Raw genomic sequence first — 15,078 nt, forward strand, 5'->3', positions numbered from 1 at the left:
TAATTTAAACACCTTTAGGCCCTGTTCACTTCACCTTAAAAGAATAAGAGTTTTTCTAAGCTATATTCCTAAGGTAGTCAAGTTTCTAAGGTGTTCCCATGCTTTTTCAAGTTTTTAAGTCGTGCCCTTCAACTGCTTATCAATACTAAAATGTACCCTTATTAGTTGTTCAAAAGTTAATTGAGAGTGTGATTTCGTGGCTTCGATTTTCGTTATTAGGGTTGCGGTGGCTAAAATTTCTTTCTCCTATCATTTCCTTAGCTTTTACCATCTTTTTATTAAATTTATATTTAACTTTAGGTGACGTGGAAATCCCAAGGACAGTACCATTCATAGTTGAGAGGCTCAACTTAGAAATTTGAAAAAACATGGGTACATCTTAGAAACTCGACTACCTTAGGGGCATAGCTTAGAAAAACCCAAAAAATAATATTCAGTAAAAATAATTTCAATTCAGTAAATTTTGAATCTCTGACAAATAGGACTTTGAATTTATGAAATTATTATTAATAAATTGAGACAGTTTACCCGTAATTTGATCTAGATTGTTTGTGTGGGTGATAGCTATTTTGCCTCTGCTTTGATTATGGCGTATAGATTCCAAGAGCTTATTGATTATTTGTTCTAAATTGATCTGTTGCATATTAGCTGTATGGTTTGCCGAATTGTATTTTAAGAGAACAGCTTCTATTTCCACTGCTTTTGGAGTTTATTTGTCCCCGGTTTAAATTTGTGCTTTTCCCGGGTTACAGGCTTGCTGATTGCATTGCTTGTGGGTCTGCTGTTGCAGAGTTGCTTGTTCTGTTGGGGTTAGGAGATCTGTTAAGGTATCTCTTTTGTTTCTGGCATGTACTTTTTTTGGTATATACTTCTTACCGGGCTTTATGCGTTCATGATGTCGCTTAGCTATCTGGAATTGTGTTCCTATATGTGTTTTTACTATTATTGTTTGGTGCATTTAGCAGCTCGTGCAGGGTAGAGTGATTTTTTATAGCTTAGCTTTTTTAGAGTTGCTAGATTAAATTATTTCTTAAATTTGGTGCATTGTATCATAAATTGTTGTAATGATAATAATATTTAAGAAAAGAACTAAGGAGAATTCATGTATTAAGGTTGTGAGCGGATAATATTGCTCCAAATGGCAGGGTTGCGTATATACCTAAATAAATATTAATGAACTTAGGATATGATTTCACACACTTACAGGGGTTAGATTGTGATAAAAAAGTTGCTTAGCTGAAAAAAAGAAGAACTAGGAACTATACTTCAGAGCACAGGTCATTCTGTTAGGTTAGTATTGTGTTGCTTTCAGATACAGGTCCGCTGATTGCGTTGTTAATTAGGTATATACATGCGAATACAGTCAATTTTAATTATTTATGGAGTACTTAAGACGTCATTTAGAGCAAATTCGACCTTAAGAAGTGCTATAATATAATATATACAATTAGCTAGGGAATTATTCTAAGATGATAAAAAGACTAATAAGCTAGAATTGTATAAATCTATATCAGATGTAAGTCAACTATGTTAACATTGATGTGTTGAGGTGTTTACGAGATGCCGAGTCATCCCTAATCCTTATAGTAGATGATACATGATCCAGGATCGATTCTGACCCTATCCTTGTGGCTCTCTGAACATCAAAAAGAATAAAAGTAAATGATGACATTTAGCTGCTTCTTACTGGGCTTTGTGCGTTCATGATGGTGCCTTGCTATCTGGAAATGTGCAGGCCCTGTGTCGTTCGTATTTCTTGTCCTGAACATCGGTTTTGTCGTTACAGGTTATGGCTAGGCGATCAAACAAGGTCTTTGTTCCTTTCCAGCCTCTGTTGGAGAAGGTTGTTGCTTGGTTGCACTTTTCAGTGCCAGTGTATGGATTTATAGATGCATCTAAGAACAATGTCTTTGTGCGGGTTAATAGGCCAAACACCCGTTCGAGGTTCATTTTTTACGGTGGAGATGCCGGTTCAGTGGAAGAGTCTCGTGAAAGAGCGGCTCACAAGGCTGTGAAGAGATTAATGTGTCGGTTTAATGTTCAGGTTGCTGATTTCACATACGAACGTGTTAAGATGTACCGTTTGTGTGTCAAGTTATATAAAAACCGATGTGCTGAGTTAGTCCAGGACAGAGATGACTTAAGTCGCATACGTGAACAGTGCATCACAAGGGAGCCTGTGACCCTCCATGATGTTCATGTATCTGTTGATTTTGTGCACTTTTTAGGCGTCTTAGTCAGGAAAACAGGCGTTACTGTCACTGCTATTGAAACCACTAAGTTAGAAGGCCATGGTTATATGTCTTGGTTAATGGTTACCTGCCCTCATAATAGTATTGCGATGGAATGCATTTTCAGTGATCCTTGTTCTGAAATTGCCATTGCTGAGCAAAGAATTGCAAAGAAAGCATTTTTTTTTGTAGCTTCTGTCTTCGGCTTAGAGATTGTTGATGCTAATTATGGTTCTGCAACAAAGCTGAGTGAAGAATGCGTTCTGATAAGGGAGAAGTATTTGGTTTTGAAGGGCCATATTGACTGTTTGGAAAGGAGTGCTGGCCTGCCTGAGTCTGTCACTTCCTTGGTGACTGATGCCTGTCTGACACCCACTGTTGCAAAAAACCAGATACCAGTTCTTGCCCTTCCACCGACGGTGCCAAGTAAGTGGAGGATTGCTTTAAGGGAACCATCTACGAGCGGTGTGGAGGTGCAGGCTTCTGATCGTGTTGTTACTGCTGTTCCAGATTTAGAGACTGTTTACAAGTGTGCTAGGGTTGATTAGGCAGTTTTAAAGTTATATAGTAGGGGGTAGGTCCTTTTGGGATGTAGCCTTTAAATGGCATGTATGTACTTCATGGGTTTTGTTTATAGTGTGGGAAGCTTATTAGTCGTTTAAAAAGTCTGTTAGATGCAAATGTTCTACGTAGAATGATTATGTGGTATTAAGGACCCAGATTGTTTTGTGATGTAATGAACGTCCTGCTATGAATGTACTGCCATCTATGGCTTGTTGAAAGTGAATGTGATTGTTATTTGTTTTGCTTTTACTTAAAAATGTTTCCTTGGGTTTCTATTTATTGCTTCCTATGGTTATGGATTTTCTGGTTTTGCAGTTTCGACGGATTCATATTACAGTTGCATTTGGAAAGCTAGACTGCAGTTAAGCTATTACAGACTGAAACCCGGTTATAGCTATGGGTATTGTGTTGCCTAGCGTTGGATGCAGTTTAGTAGCTGCTGCATAGAAGCTTTTGCAGCTTTTCTTACCGCGTGTTTTTTTTTATCTGTTGTGTATTAGATTGTCGATATGGCATACCTCAGTTATCCCGGAAAAGGTGTAGTAGATTTAATAAGGCTGCACAGAGGTCATCACAATCAGTGTTCGCAAGGTTGCTATATCTAACAACCTTTAATTGTTAAGACTACGAACATAGTGTTTATGAACCAAATTTGATAGTCCTTTAAACGTAGCCCGCCTTTACCAGCCAGCCAGTGTGATGACATTCGACCTCAACATAGTCGCACATCAAACAGGCAAAAGCAAATGCAGGAACTGCCTGCATTGCAGCCAGTTAGGTACACAGTGTTGAAAAAAAAATGCAAAAGAAACCTTAAAGCTGTCAAAAAAAAGCTTAGTGTTCTGATTAGAAGTTGGCTGCCAGGAAAATAATGCAGTTGCGTCCTTTGTGCAGCAGACGAAGCTCAAAAACGCCTGCTCCTTCAAAAAAAACTACTAAGCAGTGCTCTACAGAAGGTATACAAGTATAGCAGTCCTATGCATTGCAGTATTGCTTGCTGATATATTTGTTAATTAGCTTAGACGTTTGTTTTGCTGTATCTTTTGCTGTTTCAGATATCCTTGGTGCTGTTATAGGTCGCCCATTACCAGCAGAGCCTTTCACCCTTAGTGTGCCTATATACTGTGATAAATGTGGTGCAAAGAAGTTTATGTTTGATTCCTTGCATTTTTGCTGCGGGAACGGAGATATAGAAATGGCTGCAAATCGGTATCCTTCTGAACTTGTTTACCTATTCACTTCACAAGACGAAATTGCTATACATTTTAGAAAATATGCTAGATTATACAATAATTTGTTTGCATATAGTTCTCTTGGAGGACACTACTATGCAAGCACTTATAAAGGGATTTATGTATTCAAATTACATGGCCAGATGTATCATTTTGTTCCACATTTGGTAGCTGATGATAACAATCCTAAATATCTACAGTTATATTTTTATGATGGTCAGCATGAAGCGGACAATAGGCTTAAATGTTTTCCTACAGTTAGAGAGGATGTGATTAGCATTCTCATGCATGTATCTCAGCAGAATCCCTATGCTTTGGAGACAGAGTTATTAATGCGGACACAACAATTGTTCTTAATAAAAACCCAGTGCTTGATCAGCGTGTTTATAATGCTCCTGCTGTTGATGATGTAGCTGTAATCTGGCCAGATAATGCTTCGTCGAGCCAGAGTTTGGGGCCTCATATATTAGTAACTGGGAAAACCGATGAATCTCATCGAATTTACCATAACTATGGTTGCTATGATCCTCTTCAGTACCCTATATTGTTTCCCCGGGGAGAATGTGGCTGGAGTCAGGGTCTAAAAAAGATTTCACATCCAAGTAGAAGGTCAACAGACTCGATCCCAGATCCTGTAATGTCTTGTGCTGTTCATACTGCCGCAGAACTCTTACACGAGGAGGAGACACGTACACATTCTATACTCTCCATATTTGCTTACAGCCTTTTACCATAGGCTTTGGCATGCTTGTGTTTAATGCTAACGTCCATTCTAATTGCAGGTGCAAAGAGACAAAATACTAGGGCAGACAAGTTCATTTCTGCTCGAGAGTATTATGCATATAGATTGCAGATTAGGCCTAATAACATGCTCTTGCGAGCAGGACGCTGTTTCCAACAATACATAGTCGATATGTATGTGAAGATTGAGAATACAAGACTTGATTATTTTCGTAATAATCAGGAAAAAATACGAGCTGATTTGTATAAAGGCATTTTGGATTCATTGGATTCTGGGGAAACTCTAGGTGCTAATGTTGGGCGTAGAGTTATTTTACCTCCAACATATATTGGTGGGCCTCGGGATATGAAGAAACGCTATCTAAATGCTATGTCTTTGGTGCACAGGTTTGGTAAGCCAGATCTGTTTGTGACAGTTACCTGTAATGCTAATTGGCCTGAAATCAAAGCTGAGTTAGCTCCTGGTGAGACAGCACAGAACATGCCTGATGTAGTTGCTAGAATTTTCAGGGCAAAATTACTTGCACTGAAAAAAGAAATAATGGAAAACAAAATCTTTGGGGAAGTTGCTGCACTGGTTTACGTTGTTGAATTCCAGAAAAGAGGTTTGCCACATGCACACTTTTTGATCATTTTGAAACCGCAGTACAAGCTGAAATCTCCTGAAGACTATGATAAATTTGTTTGTGCTAAGATACCTGCTGATACGAATCCTGCGCTGAGGAGAATAGTGCTAGCACATATGATGCATGGTCCTTGTGGTGTATTGAATCCAGAGTGCCCATGTATGCGCAAGGAAGGCCTTAAGAAAGGCTGCAAGCATAAGTACCCCAAGCACTTCTGCAATGAAACAACTAATAATAAAGATGTTTATCCTCTGTACCGTAGAAGAGACACTGGAGAAAAGGTAACCATAAGAAATGCACAGCTAGACAATCAATGGGTTATTCCTTATAATCCTTATCTTTCGTTGCTATTCGATTGTCATGTGAATGTTGAAGTATGTTCTACAATCAAGGCAGTAAAGTATTTGTATAAGTACATGTACAAGGGCCATGATAGGATTTCGTACAATGTTGTGCCCTCTACCAGCGATACTGTAGATGAAATTGAACAATATCAAACAGGTAGATGGGTATCTCCCTGTGAGGCTGCTTGGAGAATTTTCAGTTTTGATCTGTTTGAGATGTATCCTGCGGTTGTGCCTTTGCAGATTCATTTACCTCATATGCAGACTGTTCAGCTACGTCCTCACGAAAAGCTGCATTCTGTTGCTGCAGACTCTAAACGATCCAGGACTCAGTTAACTGAATTCTTCGCAATGAATGATGCTTCTGAACATGGCTTAGGCTATCTGTATAGTGAGTTTTGTGAGCATTATACGTGGCACCAGGGTGAAAAGAGATGGAAACAGAGAGTGCAGAATAGAATATCAGTTGGAAGGTTAGCATTTGTTTTCCCTGTAGAAGGAGAACGGTTCTTTCTTAGATTGCTATTGTTAAATGTGAGGAGTCCTAAATCGTTTGAAGATTTGCGTACTGTCAGTGGTTGTTTGTATCCGACTTTTCAAGAAGCTGATCTAAAGCTTGGCCTTGTAGAAGACAATGATGCAGCTAATTCAACGTTGTCTAAAGCATGTGAGACTCATTTGCCTACTGCTTTAAGACGTCTTTTTGCTACAGTCTTAATTTTTTGCCAGCCAAGTGATCCTGTTGGTTTATGGAATACATATTACTCTTTTCTTGCTGAAGATTTTTGTCATAGATTTCCAAATCAGAAATTGAAAGTACAACAGTTGACTGTCAGAGCAGTAGAGCAACACCTTGAGGCTATGGGAAAGTCTCTTGCCTTTTTTGGTCTAGAGCAACTAAACTCACAGGTTACTGATGAGTTCAGGCGTACAAAGGACATTTTAGATGCCCTTGAAGCACCAATACCAGAGGAATGTTTGCACTGTTGATCAAAGCTAAATGCTGCGCAAAATGCTGCGTTTGAAAGTATAATGGAACACGTTGTGCAGCAAAAGGGCGGGGCTTTCTTCATTGATGGACCTGGAGGCACCGGAAAAACTTTTCTCTACAATTCTTTATATGCACAGATACGGCAAATGAACAAGATTGTTCTACCTACTGCTACATCAGGAATTGCCGCAGCAAACATTCCTTCAGGCAGAACTGCTCATTCGCGGTTCAAGATTCCAATTAGTGATGACAGTTCTTTAGCATGTGATGTTCCAAAGCAAGGTAGTTTGGCAGCGCTGCTAAAGGAAACTTCGTTAATAATATGGGATGAGGCATCAATGGCTAAAAAGCAAAATCTAGAATCTCTAGATTTATTACTACAGGATATTTGTGGGAATAAGATGTTGTTCGGAGGCAAGGTTGTTGTTTTTGGAGGAGATTTTAGACAAGTTTTGCCAGTAGTTCCTCGGAAATCTATGAAGGAAGCAGTAGATGCAAGCATTGTGACTTCATACCTTTGGCCCAAGTTCATCAAATTTAGACTGACAGAAACCATCAGAGCAAGGGAAGATCTAGTGTATTCTGCTTTTCTGCTTGCTTTAGGCAATGGTGAACTACAACATTCAGAAAATGCCTTACTATTCTTCTTGTCAGATAGCACCGAATGATCTTACTATTCTTCATCACAATTTTCAGCTCAACTTTGAATTGCTCATCAAAATACTGCAGCATTACATCAGTTGATGCAGAAAGGCCCATGAAATGTGTTTTTGCAAATGGTAGCGGAATATTCTGCCAATTACATAATACAAGAACATAAGCACATTTAGATACATGTAGCAGACTACTTAGAGTACGCAAATCATGCTTATTACTCTACGAGCACACTTACAATGATCTTCTGGTCATGATATTTTTTGGTAAACAAAAACTTGAAAGAAGCTTCACCACACACGTCTGCAAGCTGATCAAGCCAAGCATTTGCCTCCAACATTTTGTCTGTCATCCTCTCGATAGCTGGCTTACGACCACGCTTCTTACTTGTGTTGCTGTCAGAAACTTGTTCTCTCAGCCCGCTCTGCGGAGGTCCAGGCCGGTAAATAATTCTGACCGCAAAAGTGTTTGTCGGAATGTACTTAAACATTAATACATCCCCAGCATTAAGAGCATTCTCATCCATAAAATCAGACCACCCTATATCGAGATACATTTTCCAGCCATTATCAGATTCCTCATGTACCAGAGTCACAAACCAAGAATCATCAGTGCCATCTAGCACCAGTTCGATATTGACAAGCCCATCTTTCAGCAGCCCTTCCAACGCATCAGGGACACGCTGTTACATATGAAAGGCTGGTTAAGAAGACAGCAGCACACCTATTTCAATAAAAGCACAAAAACTTGCATTTTGCCATACTATAGACAGATACAGAGACAAAAAAAAAACAAGAATTCCAATACATAAGAAATACAGAATACTTGTCACTTGAATGTGAGAAAACTCAAAACTAACATGTAAACCTATAGAATATCAGAACTACAGGTTCTCTTAGCCTTCCTCTACTTCAAATGAATCTAAAGCTACAGAACACAACCTCCTAATCGTTTGACACTTTGTCAGATTTTGAACCAATATAACAAATCAACCCTACAATTCAAAAGTTACAAAACTAATACATTTCTGCAAAAAGGGGAAAAAATGCATAGCACTGTAAAATTTTAAAACAAAGTATATGCCATTAAACAAACCCTAGATTTTGCCATACCAGTTTGTCTCGGTTTTCTACTTCAACACGAACAGTAAATGACATTGTAAAGTCGTCCATGGTTCTTTGAATACGAAAGGAGCACAAGAATAAGGCTTTCGACAGAAAATACACAGCTCACATACTAACAAAAAACAAGAATATATATAAACCCATGAGCCTTTTAGGTATTAGTATACAAGGCTATTTAATAATTAGTATCCTAAGCAGATAAAAGGTCCATATTTTAATACTTACTTTTTATAGCTAGCCTTACAGTGAAGAATCTATATTATATAAGATTCTTTTACCAAAATTCAACTTACTAATTATTGATATTCCTTCTTAGCACTGTTGTAGCTTACATTGCAAGACTTGCAGCAATATGTAGTCACTTTACAATGATGATCTGCAGCTATCCTCTGCAAGATTCCAAACTGAACTTAATTCATCGACAAGCCTTTACCCTAGCTTAATAAGCAACTGTTAGATATAGTAATGCTAATAAGTTAGGCCATTTTCAACAAGTCATTACTAAAGATATCCATATTTACTTTTATACTATTCTACCACAAAGGAATACAGCTGCTACATATTATCTGTGCTCTAAAATTTGGCACTATATCAAACATAAATGGCCTTATAACATGAGTTACAGAGAACACTCTACACCAATAGCATAAATCAAGGCATAATAACATAAAATACACCAATATTCTTTGATAAACAAGACTGATACCGAAAGTCTAAACAAGCTATTACAATCAAGTCCACTGCTAATCTTTCCTTTCAGAACATGTTTATCTAATACATTTAATTAGGTGCAAGCATAACTTCAAACAGCAGTGGATATCCTTCTCTATAAACTACTACTGCACCTACACCACTAATAATACATTGTTCTTCATAAAACACAATGACATCATTCCTTAATGAGAAACCAATAATTACATTCCCTTCTCGAGCTAGGTGAAGTTCAACACACCACTGTTTAAGCCTATGGCGAAGCAAAACAACAGTAGCATATTTGTAAAATGAACTATTGCAAACGGTACCGGAATAATCTGCAATGCCAAACAATTAGGAAATTGTAGTCATTATAAGGCATTCATAACATAATGAACACACAAAAGAGAACATAACAAGCAGCTAGATTTAACATTACACATACTAGAGTTCCTTGAGTAATATATGGAGTGCGAAATGTACACTTGAATGATGGACCAGCACATTGCTGCTGCATTAGAGCTAGATGAGCTTCGAGCTCTAAAGTGGTCAGTGGAAGGCTTCTTCTAAGCAGGTTAGCTCGTGATACCACTTCATACAGATGGGTTTTTTCTTGACCATGGCATCCAAATATCCTGGTATGAAATATGCCATTGCCTTTGAAATACATTATAACAACATCTGCAGGTACAATATCATTATCTGAAAGGAAATTCTCCCAGCCACCTTTTAAATACACGCAACAAACTTCATTCTCATTTGTTATCTTCTCAGTACTTATATTCCAGGACAAACCTTCTGCACCACGGAAAACCTTCAATGTTCCACGCTCATTTGCCACGACATGATGAAACCTATCAGGAATTTTCTGAACAGACACACACAGATAGTTAATCACATAAAATCCAAAAAAAAAAAGGCTGCTAAAACAATGTAAAATACAAAACATTACATACTGCACAGGTTTGATTTTCTGCATCAATGCATATAACCCATTTCATCACAGCATTCTCGGTTGCCTAATAAAAGAATACAAAAAAAATTAGCAATGCATACTTATCTATGTAAAGCAAGCACATAACGAACTATAACTACTAAATATAGAAAGCATACCATTACTAACAATGCAAACTGCCTTTTCTGATACTAGGCAACCTATTTTATACACAAATAATACCAAAGACAAGACCTAATCGCAAATATACCACGTGACCCTTCACCACAAGAAGTACACTACCTGATTTTCTGAAAAGACAGAAGCAATGACATTACCCTTTTTTTGATTCTATCTCCTTTAACTTGCTATAAAACAATACATGCACATTTTTCATCCCTTGCTATCATTGGTTCCCTGAAATTAGTCTTTGGTCCACAAATCTGCATTATTATTAAATTAGTACATTTGTTCATGCACACACACAAAACACCTGATATGCTATGTCTTTCTTTTCCTCTTTTCCTTTATTTTTTGTCTCCCCTTTTCTCAATGAACTATACTAACGATCATGGCTTACAAGCAACACTTATAATTGGACAACTTAAACATACACATATATATATGACTACATTTCTCCAAAGTGACCAAATTCCCTTATCGAGCCGTCGGGGGAGCACGCGCATCGCGCGTGCTCCAACGACTAGTTCTTTGTAAATATATAGGACTAAAGGTACAAATATGCTCCTTTCAAAAAGTACAAATTAATTAAATAGATAGGTACATATATGCTCATTTATTTCATCAAAATGTACAAATCAATTTGTTTCAAATAGATAGGACTAACTAAATTGGCGGCCGTCATTGTCGGTCCAATTCTCTTTGCTACTTTTTACTTAAAAAATAAGCTCAAAGTAACCAATCTTTTTTCTAAACTTGCAAAAGGACTAACCAACTAGTTAAATTATAAATTAGCATATATTGCCTGAAAGATGGGTATTGAGATTTGTAGCAACATTTTTAATACTCGTATTAACAATTTTGAAGGATCTTACGATTGTACGATCCAATTTTTCCGATTTGATGCTCCCCCCTCTCCCCTTGCATTGATCTAACATGGGATCCTGATTTAGACAATCATGGCCACTAACATCATCTTTATCCATATAGCTGCTTAAATTAATTCTTCTCTTTCCAACTTAATGAATTTAAAGTCTATTATTGAAATATTCCTAAATACACCTATCAAACTACACTTTTTAGTTCAACTATGCAAGTGTTATTGCAATATTATTAAAACATTTTTCCAAACACTTTTATTTTTTTATTCTATTTTATTATTTATATGCAGCCTTATGGGCTGCATATAATTAAGAAGCTAGAAATGGAAAGAAAAGACAATAAATAAACATTTATTACACCGATTTACTCGTAAATTGTTGATAAATTCTCAACTTAACACTAAAAAAAGAAGTATATTAAATACTTATATACAATCCATACTAAATGCTTAGGGTTGCATATATATAGCATTAACCTTTCGTAAATCTATAACCCATATAAAAATGCAAAATGAAAATATTGTAGCTTGTGAATAGTTCTTTTTGGTGCTATTACAGCCTTGCCCCCAACATTAATGAATTGCCAATTCTGCCCCTTATTTCTATTTGTTGATGCTTTCTGCTCTCCCACCGACTTATTTGGACCTTGCTCTCTCACCGACTTATTTGGCCCTTGCTCTCTCACCGACTTCCTCACCTTCTTCCCCCTCTGTCTTTTCATCTCAGAAGGAAAAAGGGTCATAGTATTTAGGGGAAACAAGGAGAGAGAAATTTCAGCAACTTAAGACCAACGATCATCCCTTTTGACGATGGTGCTTCGATTCTTCTCAACGTTTCGATTTTTCGAGTCTGAGTTTGTGGAAGACGATTTTTCGATCGTCACATTCATCAGGTTCGATCTCGTTTCTCTTTCTCGATTTGGTTTCAAATTTTTGGGCTTTACTTGTTCGATTGTTGTGGATTTTTTGCATACTATTTTCAGCATATAAACTAATGCTATTTTTTCACCTTTGCTAAAAAAATCTATAATATTATTAAAACTCAAAGGGATAACATGCTATCGACATGTATCATTATTCCTTACATATGACCTGGCGTCACGTGGGTACTATGTGTCACCTTACTTATCATCATTCATTATCCTAAAACTCTTTTAACCTTTGTACTTAATTTATAGAATGTAACTCTTAAATAATTGCACAATAATCTACAATTAAATTTGCAAGACATTAATCACACACGGATAGCTGTTGATTCCTTGGATGCTAATTTTCTAGATTCAATATTAATCAAACAATTATAGTTATTATACAAAGTGCTCCGTAATGTTTACATAAGTTCTTATTTTATTAAAAAAAAAAAAAAAAAAAAAAAAAAAAAAAAAAAAACTAGAACCCATTAATCTTAAATTTATTAATATATTTTTAGGAAAAATTCCCCGTAATAATCCAACCTTTGCCTCGTATTCTATAAATAAGTTAACCTTTTGAAAAACCTAGACTAAGTAAATCTTGTACCCTTAGTTTTTTTTAAACAAGTTTTATTACTTTTAACTGGTTTATCCTGTAAACCTTTTCATTGAATTGGTAATAGCTATTGACTTTTGCATTAAAAACAATTAGTAAAATATTAAAAACATTTTTAAACCCAAAAAAAAAACTTTTTCTCTCACCTATACACGATTCTTCCTTTTCACTTCTTTGTTTCAAGCATCATTGTTCAACGCCTCAATTGTGGAAGACGAATGCTCCAGTTCACAAATTTCTTTCTGTAATTGAAGCGTGTAATACGAGTAATTGCTTCAACAGGTACAAATTCTTTCATTTTCTCTTTGTTGAATTAATTATGTTTTTGTGATGTTTGCTTAATTTTCCAAATTTTTTTTTCATTCTTTCGTTTAGAATTGTGTGTTGTTCTTGTATTTGCTTAATGGTTTAATTTTTAGTTCATATTTAATTTGTGAGAAATCGTTATTATCAATTTTCTAAGGTTTATTACGTTGGTGTAATCTGTAATGCATGTATAATTGCTTTGCTTAAAGATTGAATTTTTATTTTTATAGTGTGTGATTGATTGTATAATTGCAATTTGATTTGGTTTTGGGCTTAAAGGTTTATTATTGCTTGTTATTTTTTCCTTGAAAAAAAACGTTAGTGTGACATTGAGGTTTTGGCATGGTGGCAAGTTTAAATTTGTGGACTCAGGGTAGTTGGTTTATTTAGGTGGTCAAGGTAAGACCTTTGAGGTGAACCCAGATGAGTTGTGTAAATGGGATATTCATGAATTAGCATGCAAGGCTGGAAATTATGTGGATGTTAATTTTGTGTACTACCTACTTAGGGGTCAGAGTTTGCTTGAAGGGTTGAGGCTAATAGACAAAGATGCTAGTTTGGTGGAGTTGGGGAAACTAGCTATGGAGTATAAGACCATAGATTGTTATGTTAACTATGACAACAATGACCCACTTGCTTACAACCATGTATCAAGTCAATCCAAGAAAAAAAATGTGACCCTAAAAAAAAGCCCACCTGTAAGATACCTAAAAGGAGTAGCCTAAGGTTCAAACAAACTGGCTAAGCCCAAATACCCATTCTTATTCCTATTTCAGAAGAAGAAGCAAACTTACATTAATATTGTAGAAAAACATCAGTTCATGATACCACATCAACATCCAACCTTAATCCATTACAACCAATTGACCCTAATTGCTCACAGCCATGTAACACATTTGAGAATTATTTTTTGAGGGATTATGAGTGGATAGATCCCAGAATTCAGAGTCGCATTAAATTTACTGAATTATTATTCCAATCTAGTGAGGATGAAGATGATCCTCTATATGAGCGCGAGGGTCAGAAGGATTGTTCTCAATTGGAACAGGTAGTGATAATGAGGAGCTAGATGATGAGGTTTTTGATGCGTTTTATGTGGAGGAAATTGAATTAGATTATACTCATGGTGAGAAGCTTGCTTTGGGTGATGATGTTGCTGGTGAATTTGATAATAGTGATGAAGAGTTAGCTGAAGCTAGGAGAAGGGTGAGGACTTGCACTAGTAGATTGACACATATTGTTGAACAACTGCAAAAAGAGGCTACCGAGGGAAGGCTTGATAAACAACAAACTCAAGAGCCTAGGAATGTGACAGAGGTTGATGGTTATGAAAGTGAGTACTATGATAATGCAGATGATTTGGAGACACCTCCGGGGGTGGTGATGAGTGTGAGGGTGGAAGGAGGTCAAGGAGAGGGTTGTTGGTGAGTGCAAACACAGATTTCACAACCTTCAAATGGAAAGTAGGTCAAAGATTTACAAACAGAGATGAGTTTAAGAGTGCAGTGGCCAAGTATGCTATCTTACAAGGAAGAGATGTCACCATTTCAGTAAGCAACAAGGCTAGAAGGAAGGAGGTTGGTGTAAGTTGTGTTAGTGGTTGTCCATTCCAAGTCTATGGTTCATGGCATTCAAAGAAGGCTTCATTCATAGTTAAAAGGGTTGAAGGTCAACATCAATTCCATAGGAACATGAAAAAGAACAGACAAATGAAGACTACTTGGGTGACAAGGGAGATGTTAGATGTGTTCAAGGCTAGGCCTTATTGGTCTGCAAAAGACATCATTGAAACTATTAAAAGGGCATACAAGGTGTTAGTGACTAGGACATATGCATATATTGTCAAGTATTGTGCTCATAGGATGTTTCATGGGAGTATGCAAGACCAATACTTCAAGTTAGGTAGGTATATGGCAGCACTGAAATGTTCTAGTCCTGGCACAATAGTTGACTTGTTGACTATTGAGAGTACTGAAGGAAGCCACCTAGTGTTCCAAAGACTGTTTACATGCTTTGAGGGTTTGCAAAAAGGGTGGAGAGAAGGTTGTAGA

At 36.8% G+C, this 15,078-nt stretch overlaps 1 protein-coding gene across 1 annotated transcript; it reads left to right on the plus strand.

Moving 5' to 3' along the window:
• Positions 1 to 6,770: 6,770 nt before the first annotated feature.
• On the plus strand, positions 6,771 to 7,397 carry LOC145588878 (uncharacterized). The gene has a single exon (XM_081645472.1). It carries the CDS (start codon positions 6,771 to 6,773, stop codon positions 7,395 to 7,397), a length of 627 nt encoding a protein of 208 aa, XP_081501598.1.
• Positions 7,398 to 15,078: the final 7,681 nt, after the last annotated feature.

Source organism: Chenopodium album, chromosome 17, assembly GCF_948465745.1.
Source record: "Chenopodium album chromosome 17, dcCheAlbu1.1, whole genome shotgun sequence".
Taxonomy (NCBI): Eukaryota; Viridiplantae; Streptophyta; class Magnoliopsida; order Caryophyllales; family Amaranthaceae; genus Chenopodium; species Chenopodium album.

What these genes read in the sequence shown, in the direction of transcription:
- LOC145588878 (XM_081645472.1), top strand. Translation starts at nt 6,771, where the DNA reads ATGGAACACGTTGTGCAGCAAAAGGGCGGGGCTTTCTTCATTGATGGA.